The 17610-nt window shown below is 36.3% G+C and overlaps 3 protein-coding genes across 3 annotated transcripts; 2 read left to right on the top strand and 1 right to left on the bottom strand.

Annotated features, from left to right (window-relative positions):
• Positions 1-4275: 4275 nt before the first annotated feature.
• LOC125608709 lies at positions 4276-6390 on the bottom strand. The gene has a single exon (XM_048779168.1). The coding sequence runs from the start codon at positions 6388-6390 to the stop codon at positions 4276-4278; it is 2115 nt and encodes a 704-aa protein (XP_048635125.1).
• Positions 6391-8614: 2224 nt separating this feature from the next.
• LOC106452998 (alkaline/neutral invertase C, mitochondrial) lies at positions 8615-12490 on the top strand. The gene is made up of 6 exons (XM_013895212.3): positions 8615-9526; positions 10248-10407; positions 10517-10728; positions 10808-11301; positions 11385-11433; positions 11987-12490. Exons 1-6 carry the CDS (start codon positions 8810-8812, stop codon positions 12311-12313), a joined length of 1959 nt encoding a protein of 652 aa, XP_013750666.2. The 5' UTR covers positions 8615-8809; the 3' UTR covers positions 12314-12490.
• Positions 12491-13205: 715 nt separating this feature from the next.
• On the top strand, positions 13206-16595 carry LOC106452997 (galactolipid galactosyltransferase SFR2, chloroplastic-like). Its single transcript, XM_013895211.3, has 10 exons — positions 13206-13586; positions 13662-13935; positions 14170-14308; positions 14577-14743; positions 14823-15044; positions 15117-15285; positions 15367-15600; positions 15709-15858; positions 15940-16069; positions 16156-16595. The coding sequence occupies exons 1-10, from the start codon at positions 13424-13426 to the stop codon at positions 16353-16355; spliced, it is 1848 nt and encodes a 615-aa protein (XP_013750665.2). The 5' UTR covers positions 13206-13423; the 3' UTR covers positions 16356-16595.
• Positions 16596-17610: the final 1015 nt, after the last annotated feature.

Raw genomic sequence — 17610 nt, 5'->3', positions numbered from 1 at the left:
TTAAAAGCCATTTCAAGACCCATAGTGGTCCAAAATTCTGAGGATCTCTTAAGAAATTTTCATTTAATGTGACAGAAAAGAATAATACTCAAGTGTGTACGTATCCAATGATATAAGCCATCATACTTTTTGGCTTTGGCTATTAATATTGGAATAAGATGCATATGTATTCTCGTACTTCTGATGGATAACAACATTATGATTCGTTGCACACATCAACTTCCAGTATGGTGGATGAAGATGACTTGATTTACTTTTCGTCGAAGGTCTCTTAGACCAAATGGCTTGCACAACGCGCTAGGTTCCTCGTAGAATAAAATTTTAGAATTCAGGTTTCTCCATATTCCTCCCTGTGGACTAAAATATACTCCATCTGTTCCTTACATATCCATTTTTTTAGAAAAAAAAATTATTTCAAAAAGATACATTTTTTATATTTTCAAGACATTAATTAATAAAAATTGTATTTTTCAAAAAATATAATTGTGTTTAATAAAATCTCTTTAAAAGTTATTGAGAATAGTTAATTAAAAAAACAATGTATTGGAAAATATAATTTTAAATACTTTCTTAATAAGTGTGAAAAAACTATAACATGAATCTTTTAGAACGGATGGAGTATTATTAAATCGTTTCAAAGTAATAAAATTATTATTACTTTGGTTTATAAGACAAACTTTTCTACCAGCTTTCCTATGTGGCTAAGCATTGTTACGCCACATCGCAAATATTACATATTTTTAAAGAAAAAAATCTTTAACTAAAACGTTTAATTTTATTCGAGGATCCATAAATATAGCAGGTAAAATACAAGTAACAAATTAATAGTAACACTGGCAGTTGATATTATAATGTTATTATACCACCGATTGAAATCTACTCTATTAAAATAGAGTCATATTTTTTTATCTACCATATACAAGTCTATGTTAGACCATTCATTAGAAATTTAACTAAACATCCTAAAATTATTCATATATAATATTTTCTTAACAAAAAAATATACATCTAAACAATAACATTTCTAAGAAAAGACAAATATATTATCATTAGGTAATTATCATTTGACTGTTTATCATATTTAATATAGATCATATTTTATATATTTCAGTAACTAATTTGAAATTAAATAGTATAGCCTAATTCTTTTTAAATTATCAAATTAAATTTTTAGATAAAACAAAATAAATAATATTTTATTGGTTGTAACATTTTATGTTTGATATTTTAGTAAAAATAAAAACATTAAACTGAAATATAATATTTTAAATAAATAATATTTTAAAATAAAAAAAATAATTTATTCACATAAAAATATTTCGAGAATAAAACTTTCTTTTTTTTATTAATTCATGTAAAACTAATGTTTAAAATTAAACTATTAATGTTGATGTTGCATTTTAAGTAAATAAACAAAAATATTTCATTAATATATGATTTGTACAATATCATCAAATAAATTTCAACAAATAAAAATCATATACATAAAATTGATATTAAATATATTTCGTTATAACATATTTAATATTTTAAAAGTTAATTTAAAATATAAATATATCCGCACGGATGTGCGGGTTAATATCTAGTTACTATTACGATCATGATTTTGTTTCAAAATTTATTATGGTTTCCCTAGCTTATACACATAATCATCCCATTACTTTTCAACTCAATTATAATTCTTTTTCCTAGCTTATACACATAATCATCCCACTAGAGCACCCGCATCGTTACGTTTTTAGAAGAGTCTCTGGCTTCAGAAAATAATAGAAAATGAATCGCAGGAAAGAGAGTGAAAAAATCAGGAGGAACGTACCTATGAAATGGGACTCTTGTCTTCAGTTTAGAAACTTTCTAACAACGTGTCTTTCTTACAGCCATTGTTATATTATTTTTAATTATATAACTAAATAATTTAAAGAAACTATTATAGTAATCTTAAGAAATTCAGTTTGAGAGATTGTCCACTAAATGATGCTCTAGTTCTTCATCTCAATTATAATTCTTCTGGAGAATTTTTTTTCTTCTTTTCTGGTCGCTGTTGCGAACTTTATGGTAAATATATTTTAGATATTGACACTAAAACTCCACATTATTTATGTACCTCGCAAAAATAATAAGAAGAAAATGAAAAAAAGCATCTAATGGTCACGTGGAAAAATAGTCTCATTCGTTGATTAAAAAAACTCTTTACTATTCAAACTTGAGTTGTGTTGCGTTCCATTCAGAAGAGACATGACAGAAGAAACAGATTCAGATACATGGGATGGTTCTTTCTTACTCGTGCTCCACTTGGTACTTGATGATTCGGCAAGGTTGATAATATTCCATTGTTGGGGAAGACGATCACGATGGACCGACTCTATAGTCTTTTGAATGGTCATGGTCAACGCCTTCAGAGAACTACACGTCGGCGTCAACGTCTGGGTCCCACCTTTCTTACATACATTACCAAAACCATATCTAGTCTGATACTAACGAAATACAATGTATTTGAAGAATTCACTTTAGTTTTTGGGTATTTTTCTACGCGTATAGACTTAGAGAAGATGCTTATGACAGAATGAACTTTAAAATATACCAATGATACAGTTTTTTTTTTTGAGGAAAAAGCTTTCAACCAATTATACAATTAAATATCATATATATGGGCTTATTATATCATTCAAGTTTACAATTTACAATGTTCAACTTGGTGTGGAATATCTCTTCTCATTTCCATTTTCATAGATAACTTTTGTAATTTTTTTTCTTAATTCTAAATAAATTTAAAATTCATTCAACAAAAAAAAATTAATATCTGGACAATTATATTAATAAATCTATTGTTGCATTTATATATTCTTTTTTTTTTTGAAGATAGCCTTGTTTAAGAAATGGTTTTTATAAGAATACCAGGCCAAATTAACTTTAATGAATACAAATTTTCTACTCCATGTAACTCTCACTTTTACCGGTTCTATCAGCGTGCTTTCAGCAAGAATGTTTTAGATTAGAAAGCATATGTGGAATTCTGCGATTCAATTTTTTTCGTAAAGTTTATTCTTTTGTATTACTTTTTCTTAAAAACTATAGAAAATTATTTTTATCGGCTTATTGATTAGGGCTTGCGATCAACATCCAAATTCATATAACTGAATGTATATAGATCGGCCAAATCAGTGGTTATGTTTTTTTTATCAATCAGTGTAAATATTAACCAGACGTTCTGCTAAAACGATATATGAGCATATTACAAAAACTACAAACGCATGGTGTATGACACACACACATATTTCAAAAAAATAAAAGCATAATAATGTTGAGTTGGTCTGGTGGTAAAAGGGTTACGGTTATAACTACCGTCATCTAAGTTCAATTCACGGTAAAAGAGACTATTTACAATAATTGGGTTCCAGGCAAAAAGGTGAAATCATATTTTCTTTTACCCAAAAAACCTAGTCATGGATAATTATGAAACTGTATTAGAACAGTTTGACATTTAATTGCTTTAGTGTCGTTCGTTCATTCGTTTTCTTTTTATGGGCATAAACCATTTTTAGCCACACAAGTCTCTAACCCCTAGCCAAAAACCATATTAACACGTGATAATTAAAAAATCAATCGAGTTATCATTTTATTAGAGAATCTATAACAATGGATCGAGACGCAAACCAGTATTAAGCACGTTAACGACTACCAAAATCATGTTATTGATAATTGATTGATACGACACATGAATGATCTTTCTATTGATATTTCATAATTGTTACCAGTATAGGAAAACATTTGGTTTATGAGTTCCGTGGTACCTTTGGATATAAAAAGATGTTTACGTTTTGTCTCTCTCGTCGTAAGTTGATTGATACCTGCCTCAAAATTTGACATACCTTAGCAACCACTTGTTTGTTTGTCTGTCTTTTGTGGTTATATTTTATTAAAAAATAATAGTTAGAACTTAACATTTCATTTACAATCAACTAAGTTTTTCATAATTTATTCACTATATTATTTATCATATATATATAAGAATTGTAGGGATGTAACAAAAAAAAGAATTGTAGGGTTTGTGAGCTTTGATTAAGATGGTTAGCGTAATTTTAGAGATAACCTTCCATGTTATTAGGGCTTATTTGGTTGTATGCGACTACTGATTTATGTTTTTTTTTGCTAAGAATGCTAATATCATATTAATGATGTTCAGATTTTACAAAAAAGTTAAATCTAGATAGTACTCTACCTTGGCAAAAAAGAAGAAAAAACAAGATAGAGCAAATGTGCTGAGAAGCCTAAAGATTATATAATCCAACTTGACAAGAGGTTTTGAAATTTCTTTCTATCCCTTCTTGCCATGATAGTGTTCTTGACTTCTCGATATATCATCCTAGCAATCACCACTGGTCCAATGATGTTGTTGTTATGATACACATTGTTTCTCTGCTTCCACAGGTGATAGACGGTTGACTGGGCAGCTAGCTTTCGGAGAATGATAGGGCTTGAGACGGCTGGAGATCTGATCCAAGATAGCATTTCATTCCAGTCACGGAAGGGAAGAGTTGGTGGGTTGAGCCTAAATATAACATGTTGCCAGACCTCCCAACTAAATGGACAAGTCAACAACAAGTGATCTCTTGTTTCTGTGGAACCTGAGCAAAGACAACACGATGTAGGAATTTGTAGTCCCCACGATGAGAGCCTTGCTCTAGTTGGCAACCTGTCAGCATTAGCAATCCACATATTAAATGCAATCTTAGGCACAGAACCCTTGAACCATACACAATCAACCCAAGGTTTCCTCTCTGATTTTGGTCGCAGGCTTTGCCATGTAGCTGCTGAAGAGTAGACCGATTCCTGGACTCCTTGGACTCTCCATTCGTACTTGTCAGGAGCTTCAGAGAGAGGCAGAGTAATTGTGGTAAGATGAATATGAAAGTCCAGGGCCGCTTGGCTGCGGGGTTGCGCAAGAAGCCAGGAAGTTGAGTTGCAAGCTTCGGAGACAGTTGCTGTAAGGGGAATCCGCAGGTCACGAGGTCCAGAAGGGCCTATATACTTCAATAACTGCCCCATAGGTGTCCATACATCGTACCAGAAACTCAGACTTCGCCCGGAATTTAGTACGCCTTTACAGAAGTTTAAGGCTTCACACCTGAGCTTCAGTAGCTGTTTCCATGTCCATGAATCATTTGTAGACTCTTCAATGGCCCAAAATGACTTGGTTGCCAAGCGATAATGATGCTGCCAAATTACCCAAAGAGAGTTACTTCCCGAGAATAATAACCAGATGAAACGAAGTAGCAACACTCTGTTCCAAACCGAGAAGTTCCTTAACCCCAAGCCACCTTCCTCTTTAGGTAAGCAGCACGTTGTCCAAGCAATTTTTGCCGATTTTTGTTCATCAATATTACCAGACCATAAAAACCTGCAGCATAACGAGTCAATTTTCCGGATGCACCCTTTGGGCAACCTGAATGTCGATATCCAAAAATTAACTGTTCCGGCAATCACTGTGCTCAGTAGCAGAAGTCTTCCAGCAAATGTTAGTGTCTTTATTGCCCAGCTACGGAACTTAGAGATGAGCTTGTGCATCAGGGGATCATATTCTGAAATTCGTAGTTTACGGCTCATGAGAGGAAGTCCCAAGTACCTGATTGGAAGAGAGCCTGAGTTGAAACCGTACTGGGCAATAGCAAGAGTTTCATAGTCGCTCAAACCAGATGTGAAGACCTCTGTCTTATTCCTGTTTAACCTCAACCCAGACCAGGTACCAAAATCGTCAAGGCAGTCAGATATTTCATGGAGGGAGTTTGGACTTCCATCGAAGAAGACCATTACGTCGTCCGCAAACATGAGGTGTGTCAGTTTAACTTCAGATGTCATCGGGTGATACCCAATTTGTCCACTCTCAAATCGAGAAAGTAGAAGTCTGGAAAAAGCCTCCATAGCAAGGACAAAGATGTAAGGAGAAATGGGATCTCCTTGCCGTATACCGTTAGTGCTCTCGAAAACCCCACTGCTGCTGCCATTAACCGAGATTGTGAAGGAGGCTGAAGAAATGCATTGGTGAACCCATCTGATGAACTTATTAGGAATTGAGAGCGCCTTGAGGGTCCCTATGATGAAATCCCATCTTAGTGTATCAAAGGCCTTCCTAAGATCAACCTTTAGCATTGCTCTAGGGGTGGTATTTGCTCTGTTGTACCCTTGCACCAGATCAGTAGCAAGCATTACGTTCTCAGCCAGTAGTCTGCCTGGCATGAAAGCTGATTGAGCCTGTGAAATGATCTGAGGCAGGATCGACTTGAGACGCGTAGCTAACAGCTTAGATATCACTTTATAAACTGTATTTAGGCAAGAGATTGGCCTAAAATCCGCTGTAGATGAGGCGTTAGTGATCTTAGGAATTAGAACCATTGTTGTGGCATTCCATTGCTTTAAGAGACTGCCTGATGAGAAAAATTCCAAAACAGCTTGCGAGACTTCCGGTCCAATGATGCTCCATGTAGCTTTGAAGAACTCTGAAGTATAGCCATCCGGACCGCTGGCCTTGTTGCTTGGGAGGGAGAAGAAAGCGTCTTTTATTTCCTGCGGTGTGAACTGCTACTGATTTATGTTAATGTAAACAATTATTTGATCTGCATACTTAATTTTTTTTAGAAACATTCAGTACGTTTGACATAATGCATACGATCAACTGTGTGTGCTTAACTTTCTAACCGTTTATGATTTATCAAAACTATTATATAGTAAAAGAGACCCGCGCTTCCTATCCATAAGATCACTATTTCTGTTTAATATAACCATTTTTTAAAGCAACAATATGGGATTGACGATAAGACCGTATTAGCTTAATATTTACAAATCAACTGATGCACGTTATATACAGTGGCATGTTCCTATCTCATTCTAGGTTATTCAAAAACAAACGTTTAGTACTAAGCCCACATGCTTCAACTCTCGTGGTTAGGCATCTAAACTAAGATAATTAAATAGTTCCCATAATTTTAAGCCACACTGACCGGAGAAGTATAAGCTCTCACAATTTGTAAAACTTGATAGTTCCAATGCATTAAATATAGCACGTTCCAAGGCGAGCAATTCACTAATTAGTTAATGTTTTAAATTCAAGTAATCAAATCCCAACAATAGGATGTCAAAAAAAAAAATCCCAACAATAGCAAAAACTAATTTTCATGTTGTGCTCTTGCCTGGTAAAAATCTGAGCCAAGAACTCAAAATATATTGATAAATCATGAAACTTGAACTCAAAATAGCCATTTACTAATCATATCAAGTGTTTTTCTTTCAGAAGAAAAATTACTACAAATGTAACTATGATGGTTCCTTTGTAAATGCGGCTACTCCGGCAAAGGCAGGATGGGTTCTCACGGATTCCAGGGGTACATTACATTTCTTGAAGCAGGCCATGCAATAGGTAGTAATGTCAATTCAGCATTTAAAGCAGAACTACAAGCTATTTTGATTGCTTTGCAACATTGATGGATAAGAGGTTTCACTAAGGTGATTATGGAAGGAGATAATAGCAAAGTAGTTGATATACTTAACTCGAGGGTGCTGCAATTTGGATCCTACAACTGGAAAAGAGAAATACAATGGTGGTTAAATAAATTTGAAGATGTGGAGATTACTTGGATCGAAGGCAAGGAAATATGGTTGCAGATAAACTATCGAAGGAACAAATTCCAAACGAAAATTTGTTCTACTCTTATAATTATGTTCTTACATTTGTCCCTCACTTTATACACTATGACTATGTAATTTCATCAGCTTAATAATACAAAGTTAAAAAAAAAAATACTACTAAAGAAAGTAACAAGACAACAATTAACTTTAATGACCCTCGCATTGGACACATAAACACATGTACCACTATTATGTTCTGTTATATTTTGAAGCCCATCTTTGTTTGCAATGGTTTAGCTTGTCATGGACTGAAAGTAGTCTAATTATTTATAGGCTAAAAATGGGCTTATATAAACTAATTGGTTGTTTGTCAAAAATAAATAAACAAACTAATTGGTTGTTTCTAAAATGGGCTTCTTACTACAAATGAAGATTAATATGGGCCCTAGATATGTGGTCCAATGGGCTACGTTACGTTATTCGTGATTGAATATCACGTCCTCAATCCAAGTGCGTGGGGAGGGGAAAGAGAAGTTTGTGCGAGAGTCGTGACAAAGCAAGGATCTTTGCTTGTACGCCAGACGAAAAGCAAACCGGAATTGACCGCGGCGACACGGACACGCACGCACACGTTAATAAAAATATCAGAGACTTTTTCTTTTCTCCGCACATCTAGAAACTCTGACTAATAAACAGTCGCCACGTAGAAACTTAGCCAATAGTATTCCACTTGCTCGACGCCGTCCAAGGGTAATTCCGTAAAACAGCATCGCGTCATGTGGACAATAAAGTTGTCTTTATGTATTTTATCCACATTTATTTAACGAGAAATTTCGTCGTCTCCACCACCGATCCATCTGATCCATACAGATATCAACAAATTACGAAAAGTCATTATTACCCCTATCAAGATACTAAAGGATAGACGCGTATGCGAGGGTCTTTTCGTAAATTATTCTTTATACGGACAAAACATAAAGTGCACTTGCGTCGACACAAGTCTCTCAGATTCCATTACCACCAAAACATAAAAAATATCTTCAATTCATTTCTAAAAAAATCCAATTCTTCTGATCATTTTCGTGTTCTTAGATCAATAATTTGTTGAAAAAAGCTTCTCATAAGCTGTGTATTGCTTGTGATTTAGTTGTATAGTTTGATATATTTTTTCATTTAGATTCTTGTGAGAATGATGATGACCAGCAGGAGCTGTATCTGTGTCTCAGCGATGAAACCCTGTTGTAGATTTCTCATTAGTTTCAAAAGCTCGTCCCTTTTCGGAGTTTCTCCCACGAGCTCAAGCAGATTGATCAATTCGTCGAAACTACTACAGTGTAGGAAGATTGAATCCAGAAGTATTAGATCTGGTGTTCATTGCCGCCGTCGGAATGTTTTTTGTAACTCCGATTCCATTAGCTGGGGAGGATCTAGATGTAGTAGTATAGGACGAGGACGAGGAAGAGGGAGGGGTATTTTAGTAATCCCCCGTGTAGCTTCCGACTTTAGGAACCAGTCTTCTTCTTCTTTAGATTCTCATGTAAATAAAGACAAGAGCTTCGAGAGTCTCTTCGTGAAGCCGCTGGTTTTCAAGGAGATACCGAAAAAGGAAAGTGGTGGCAAGGAAGATGCTAAATTTGGAAATGTGCGTGTTAAAGGGGAAAGGGAAGAGGTTTCGAGTCAGAGCGAGGCTGAGAGAGAGGCGTGGAGGCTGCTTCGTGGCTCGGTGGTGAATTACTGCGGGTTCCCTGTGGGGACCGTGGCGGCTAATGATCCAGGGGATAAGCAGAAGACGTTGAACTATGATCAAGTGTTTATTCGTGACTTCGTTCCTTCGGCTTATGCGTTCTTGCTTGATGGGGATGGGGAGATTGTAAGGAACTTTCTACTTCAGACACTGCAGTTGCAGGTAGCGTTTTCTTGAACCCTTTTGTTTGAAATGGTGGTTCATGAGCTAGTTTTAGGCAATGTCTGTATAAAAAGTTCGAGCTATTGATCGATATTGTTATTAAGTTGCTTGTAAAATGTTTTAAATATGGTCACATTAACTAGTTTGCTAGGCAAATTTCACATTTTAGGTTCTAGTTTTCTTGGTTGCACGCTCATTATTTGCCATTGGAATTTAATTTTTCATTTTAGGGAAGTTATTTTTGTGAAAACGGGAAATGTATCTAGTTTGTGTACTGAGTTTTATTGCCTAACGGAGAAAGGCAAGACTTGGAGAAATCTCTCCCCTGTACATTGCAGTTCCAGGTATGTGTTTTTAGTTGTTTAGACCCAAAAAGTTTGTTTACTTTTGTCATTTAGTTGTTAGAATGAATGTGCTGTGATATTCTTGAAGATGCCTCTCCTTGCCTGCTTTGTTAAGTTTTAATTTGCTCAGATTGCCCAAAAAGTTGATGGCTTAATTCTTTTAATCAGTAACTTTCAGAAATGTTTTCTTTCAAATATTTCTTTGGTGAAGCGCTCTGAGCATTAGAAATATTGATTTACATTTTTCATGGCCTAAAAACTTTTCATTTCCTTGCCTGCCATATAGGTTCTGGAACTTAGAAAAGTGATTTACTTTGTAATGTACTATTTTATTTACTTATCTATGCAAAAGTTTTCTAATTGACTTGGTTTTGTAGAGCTGGGAGAAAACAGTGGACTGTCACAGCCCTGGCCCAGGGCTAATGCCAGCGAGTTTTAAAGTGAAATCACTTGAAGGCAATGATGGCTCGTTTGAGGAGTGTTTAGATGCAGACTTTGGTGAATCAGCTATTGGACGTGTTAGCCCCGTTGACTCTGGTAACTCATTATGCTCAACTTTCAGTTCCTTTTAGTTGAATAAATTACATTTCCACTTATCTTTGAGAAACAGTCACATTTTTACTGAGAATGTAACTTTCTGCTACAGGCTTGTGGTGGATCATATTGCTGAGAGCTTATGGAAAGCTCACTGGCGACTACACCTTGCAAGAGAGAATCGATGTTCAAACAGGGATCAAGCTGATCCTCAAGCTATGCCTAGCCGACGGCTTTGACATGTTCCCAACTCTTCTCGTAACCGATGGATCATGCATGATCGATAGAAGAATGGGCATTCATGGTCATCCACTTGAAATCCAAGTAAAATTAAAAAAAAAAAGAAAATTATTACACATTGAGAAGTTAGTAACTAACGGTCATGTTTTTAATTTTCCTCCAGGCATTATTCTACTCATCCCTCCGCTGCGCTCGTGAGATGCTCAACGTCAACGACGAAACCAAGAACCTAGTAGCTGCCGTCAACAGCCGCCTAAGCGCCTTATCATTCCACATCCGAGAGTACTACTGGGTCGACATCAAGAAGATAAACGAGATCTACCGTTACAACACCGAGGAGTATTCAGCGGACGCGACCAACAAGTTCAACATCTATCCAGAGCAGATCCCTTCTTGGCTTGTGGACTGGATCCCCAACAGAGGCGGTTACTTCATAGGGAACCTCCAGCCTGCTCACATGGATTTCAGATTCTTCACGCTTGGGAACCTCTGGGCTGTTGTCTCGTCTCTTGGAAGCCAAGAGCAGAACGAAGGAGTCATGGCGTTGATTGAAGAGAAATGGGATGATCTTGTTGCTAACATGCCTCTCAAGATCTGTTTTCCTGCTTTGGAGCAGGAGGAGTGGAGAATCATCACTGGCTCTGATCCAAAGAACACGTTAGTCCTTTCGAGTTACTTTTTGTTTGTTTTGCCTTGTCTGCAAATCTCTGCAGGTCTTTGATTCATACTTGTCTTTGCAGGCCTTGGTCATATCATAATGGTGGATCCTGGCCAACTCTTCTCTGGCAGGTACAAGAAAAACAATATTATCTTCACCCCACTATTTAAGTTTCAGAATCACACTATTTTAATGTAATAATATTATTAAATTACAACTTTTATTATTATTTAATATGTAAAATATAAAACATTATTATTATGTAAGTACATACATAAAAATACATTACAATTAAAATACTTTAAAAATATTTACTATTTCAACATATAGTAATATTTAAATAACTTATTTAAATAAATGATTTCAGTACATATTATATTTTATTATAAGTATTTAATTTACTATTTTATATGTATTTATTTCTTTATTTGTCATTTATTATCTACATAGTTTATTAATAAAATAAGTAAATATTGTCTAGCGGTGAATAGTATCACATCAGTTTTGGTGTTATATTATAGTATTAAACTAAAATAGTGTGCTTTTTAGTGTTGAGTTAGAGATGTTTTGTTTGAAATCTACACTAAAATAGAGTTTTAGAGTTGGGTTAGACATCACCTTAGTAGTTGTTCTTTTTAAGATTAAAGAATCTCTAAAACCCTTTTAATGCCTTGGTTTTGCTAGTTCACATTGGCTTGTATCAAGATGGAGAAGCTAGACCTGGCGAAGAAAGCAGTGGCTGTAGCAGAGAAGAGGCTCAAGGAAGACCAGTGGCCTGAGTATTATGACACGAAAAGCGGGAGATTCGTGGGGAAGCAGTCAAGGCTTTACCAGACTTGGACTATCGCAGGTTTCTTGGCTTCTAAGAAACTCATAGAACAACCTGAGAAAGCCTCGCTCTTATTTTGGGAAGAGGACTATCAGCTGCTCGAGACTTGTGTCTGTGGTCTCAACAAAAGCAGCGGAAAGAAGAAGAACAAGTGTTCTCGTTTCACACCCCCAAGATCTTAGTTCTCTGAAACATAACTTTACTCTTTTGTCTTTCAAAACCTTCTTTCAGCATGTGTGCTCACTGCTCATGACTCATTAACCAGTTTCTTTACCTATGATTCACATTCAGAAGTTAGATACATGTACATGTCCTTTCATAAATTTTATGTAAATTATAAATTACATCTTGATGCAGCATACACATCCTTTTCATAGTTCTTATAGGATTATAAGTCTCGTGAGCTTATAAATAGAGAGTTAACTTCATGTTTCAAGATACTTTTGATTTAATTTTATAAAACTATTAAAACATTTTGTTTCTAGGCATTTTGTGAGAATTCAACCAACTCAATAAGGTTAAGTTGCATACTTAGAATTTTATGGATACTTCCGCTTTGGTATCAGAGCTATGCACTTGAGTAAGAAAATCTATGTAATGTAATAGGCTAGTGGCATAGAGTAATTAAATAATTAGAAACACTAGGCTATGTCGGCCAATGAAATTTGGACCTAAAGCAGGATTTGTTTCTTATTATATGAAACTGCCAAAAGAGTTTGATGCCAGAGACAAAGATAATATAAAAGCCAAAAGAACCTTGAAGTGTTCAAGACAATACATGACTAAAATATGTTTGGACCACTCACATAAATACACATAGCACTAAAGTAAAAGCCATTGAGCTTGGACACCACCAACCACGTTCTAAATCAGAATTAAAGAGTAAACATATCAGCTCTCAACAAATTTATAGTGCTACTTAAAAGAGCAGTAGTTACTGGTTAGTACTTGAAAGAATAAATAAGCTTTTTCTTTTTTGGGACAAGAGTTTATAAGCTTTTTTTTTTTTGGGACAAGAGTAAAGAAGCTTAAGTTATAAAAATATAGTTAAAACACTGATGTACTGAAGATTATCGTAGGATACGGCGACGTATTTAGATAACATAGAGACGTACACGGACTTTAGAGCTAAGCCACCCACACGAACACGATAAGGTTGCGAACGGAGGATCACCACCAACCACTTAATGGGCCTTTAATGGGCTTTTCTTACATAAACCCGTTCTATATCTTTATGCGCGCGCCGGTCAGAAACTAGAAACTGCCGGTCATCACCCTCATCATCGGCAATAATGAGCATACTCACACTGCTCGTTAAAATCGCCGGACTTCTTGGCACGATCACCGTCGGCGCCAACGCAGTCTCCTACTCTCGTTTCCGTCGCCGGAACCTCCGGAACTTTCGCTCTCCAATCGACGAATCCAAAGAAGTTCTCGCCGATTTCACTTCCCAAGGTACTATTTACTATTGATTGTGTTCTTCCCTTCTTAGAATCTTGGTGATGAAGTCTTTTTGTTTGTTTGTTTCAGAACACAATGAGGGAAAGTTCTTCTTTGGATTGGCTACTGCACCTGCTCACGCGGAGGACGATCTCGACGATGCATGGATCCGGTTTGCTAAGGAAACACCGTGTTCAGCAGAAGATGAAGAGGATAAGAAAGCGAAGAGGAAGAAGAAGGTTAAGCTCGCTGTGGGAGCTATAACGAAAGGGTTGGCCAAGAACACTCAAGGAAAGGAAGATAACACTGTTGCCGACAGTACACCTACTAAGAATGTAGCTGCGTGGCACAACACACCTCACGCGTGAGCTTCGTCATATGATTTTTTTTGTCTAGATAGTGTCTGTCACTTAGTTTGTGTCTTAAGCAGCCTTCTAAAAATCGGTCTAGTCGGCATCTAAAAAGATTGGTCTAGACGTCCAGCTAATCAATAATCCCATATAAAGCACTTAATTACGCCTAATTACCGCCTAACGATTTTTTGAACATTGGTCTTAAGAGCTCGAGCTGAAATTTTTATTTTTTCTATTTGTTTCAGGGAGGTCAGACTTAAGTTTTGGTCGGATCCTGACCAAGAAGTGAAGCTAGCTAAAGATACTGGCGTTACTGTCTTCAGGATGGGAGTAGATTGGTGTAGGATCATGCCAAAAGAGCCTACCAAAGGGATTGAGGAAGCAGTGAGTCAATAAAAGATATATAAACCTCGTGTCTAATTCAGTGTTCTAAAAATCGGTTTAGGCTGTGGGTAGTCGTAAATCGAACCTAAACAAAACAATTTTTACAGAACTCTGTTTTTTGAAAAAGCGCCCGTCTAATCAATAATCTCATATAAAGCGGCTAATCAATAGTCTTGAACATTGGTCTGAATGTGTTTCGAGTAGAGAAAGGTTCCTTACTTAATGGTGATACATCAAACAGAGTGCTTTGTTTTTTTTTGTTTTGTAGGTTGACTATGAGGCCCTTGAACACTATAAATGGATACTCAACAGAGTTCGTTCAAACGGGATGAAAGTGATGCTAACGCTTTTTCATCATTCATTGCCACCGTGGGCTGCTGATTACGGTGGATGGAAAATGGAGAAGACCGTCGACTACTTCATGGACTTCACCAGGTGAATCTCTCTCTCTCTCTTCAAATCAGCTTTATGGAGATTTATGTAGGTCTTGACCATCTTTCTTCAACAATGCCAGGCTTGTTGTGGACTCCATGTTTGATTTGGTAGATTCTTGGATTACATTCAATGAACCCCATGTCTTCGCCATGCTTACTTACATGGCCGGAACTTGGCCCGGTAACACCCCTGATTTTTTGGAGATGGCTACATCTACTCTACCAATGGGTGTATTCCATAGAGTCATGCATTGGATGGCTGTTGCTCACTCAAAGGCCTATGACTACATCCACGCGAAAACGTTAGTTCTTTTCCTTAAAATTATATCATATGGATTTGTCACACTTACTAGCTTCGAACTCTTACTTGGCAGCTCCTTGGAAAAACCTTTGGTAGGGGTTGCGCACCACGTGTCCTTTATGCGACCGTATGGCCTCTTTGATGTTGGGTCCGTTACTTTTAGTAACTCCCTCACTATGTTTTCATATATTGATAGCATTTGTGAGAAACTTGATTTCATTGGCATCAACTACTACGGACAGGTAAGAGCTAATAATAATAAAAAAAATACTTTTATGTCCTAAATTTGGATCAATAAAATTGCTCTCTCTCCTGGTAATCAGGAAGCAGTGTGTGGTGTTGGACTAAAGCTTGTAGAGACTGATGAATACAGCGAATCTGGAAGAGGGGTATACCCTGATGGTCTCTACCGCGTCTTGTTGATGTTCCACCAGAGATATAAACACCTGAACGTTCCTTTCATCGTCACAGAAAATGGTGTTTCTGATGAAACGGATGTGATTCGTCGGCCTTACATGATCGAGCATCTCCTTGCTCTTTATGCTGCAATGCTAAAGGTTTTTTTTGTCTTTGAATTCCTCTGATTCGTACAAAGGCTTTGAGCCTACCTTTAACAACACTTGGTATTGGCATTCTCTCACTGTGTGTTGTGGCTTTCATAACAGGGTGTTCCGGTGCTCGGTTACATATTCTGGACTATTTCAGACAACTGGGAATGGGCTGATGGGTATGGTCCTAAATTTGGACTTGTTGCGGTTGACCGAGCTAATAATCTTGCCCGGACCGTTCGGCCATCGTACCATCTCTTTACCAAGGTCTAATCATTATAACCCTACACTTGAGATCATCAAATTGCTTTTCTCCTCATATGGCTTTCTTTTTTTGCTACTCTCCAGATAGTGAAAAGCGGAAAAATCACTCGTAATGATCGGTCTCTTGCATGGGAAGAACTCCAAAAAGCTGCGAAAGCAGGAAAGGTACGACCGTTCTACCGTGCAGTTGATAATCATGGTCTGATGTACGCAGGTTAGTTACATCTTCCACTTTTAAGTTGTGTTTTTACACTTGTCTCCAACTTTTACTTTATGATCTTACTTGTGTTTGATTAAAAGATGGTCTGGACAAGCCTCAAGGGAGACAGTTTGTTGACCGTGACTGGCGGTTTGGTCACTACCAAGTGGATGGTCTTCAAGACCCGCTGAGTCGCTTGGCTCGAGCTCTTCTCATATGGCCGGCCATCACGAAAAAGAAGATAAGAAAAGTTAAGGTCAAGCACACCGATGAGTCAGGGCTTGCTCTACAGCCCGCGTAGGCCCCTTTGACTAGAGGAAGAGAGTAGAAGCCGAGAGGAATCAATCTCTTCTCCTTTGTATGATTTGCCAAACATTTGGCGCAAATTAGCGACGATTCACCGTTTTGTTTGTTATGTTTAAATAAAGGCGAAACGGGACGATGTTCTAGCGTAAGATCTGTAGATGTGCTGCTGTTTTCGCCTATTTCAGTTGTATAGGTCTTGAACCTCCTTTAATTTTTACTAATTTTCTTCGACTTATGGCCTGATTGGTTCAACCGCAGCAGTTGCGGTTGCGGGAGTTTGCGGATGCGGGTGGTTGCGGTTTTAAGAGATTTGTACGACTGGTTCTGCGGTTAGAAATTATTGCGTTTGCGGGATACTTATGACTGGTTAACTACCAAATGCAGCAGCGTTTAAATAATAAATTAACAATATTTACATTTTATACAATTATAAAAATATCAAAAATATTAATATTATAATAAATATAAAATTTATATTTAGAAAGTTATAGTTTAATTTTTTATAAAATATAGAAAATATTTTTATTTTAAAGTTTTATAATATTAATTAAAATATAATAGATATATTTTAGTATTTTTATAATTTCAATTTAATTTTTTATTGAATATTTTTATTTTTGTATTTATATTGTTTTGGAAAAAAAAGAAATTTTTTTTATCCTCCCGCAACCGCCCGCAACCGCAAACGCTAGCTGGAACCAGTTTTTGAATTTATGAGGTTCAGAGCGATTTGGAGCGATTTGGAACGGTTTGGAACGGTTTGACCGATTCTTGCAAAACGCCAACAACCGCTACCAACCGCAAAAGCTGCGTTTGCGGGTGGTGGCGGGAAAACCAGTCATACCCTTAGTTACATTTTTAATTTTAAAATAGAATTCCAATAAAATATTCAAACGTAGAAGAGCTATTTAGGTCAATAACCATATAACTTTGTTTAATTAGTTATGATATAATTATATCCATCATCATTAAAATACAGTAAATTAAGAGTATAATCCAAATTTTAAATAATAAAATAATATTAAAACATAATAAAAATCTAACTGGGTGGTTAAAAGGACATAATAAAAATCTAACTGGATGGAAACGCCAAGTACTGGGGCATCTATGAGAGAAAACGACACATACTACAGTGTATCTTAGGATGAGGTCGGTTATAAATATATTATGAGATAAAGCCCAAGCCCATTACATGCCCAACCGCCAAGACGAAAAATCCACGCTACTATCAGATTTCAGATTCTATTTAA

This window comes from Brassica napus, chromosome A5 (assembly GCF_020379485.1).
Source record: "Brassica napus cultivar Da-Ae chromosome A5, Da-Ae, whole genome shotgun sequence".
Classification (NCBI taxonomy): Eukaryota; Viridiplantae; Streptophyta; class Magnoliopsida; order Brassicales; family Brassicaceae; genus Brassica; species Brassica napus.
Note: the sequence above shows the minus strand (reverse complement) of the source record. Positions and strands in the feature narration are given on the sequence as shown.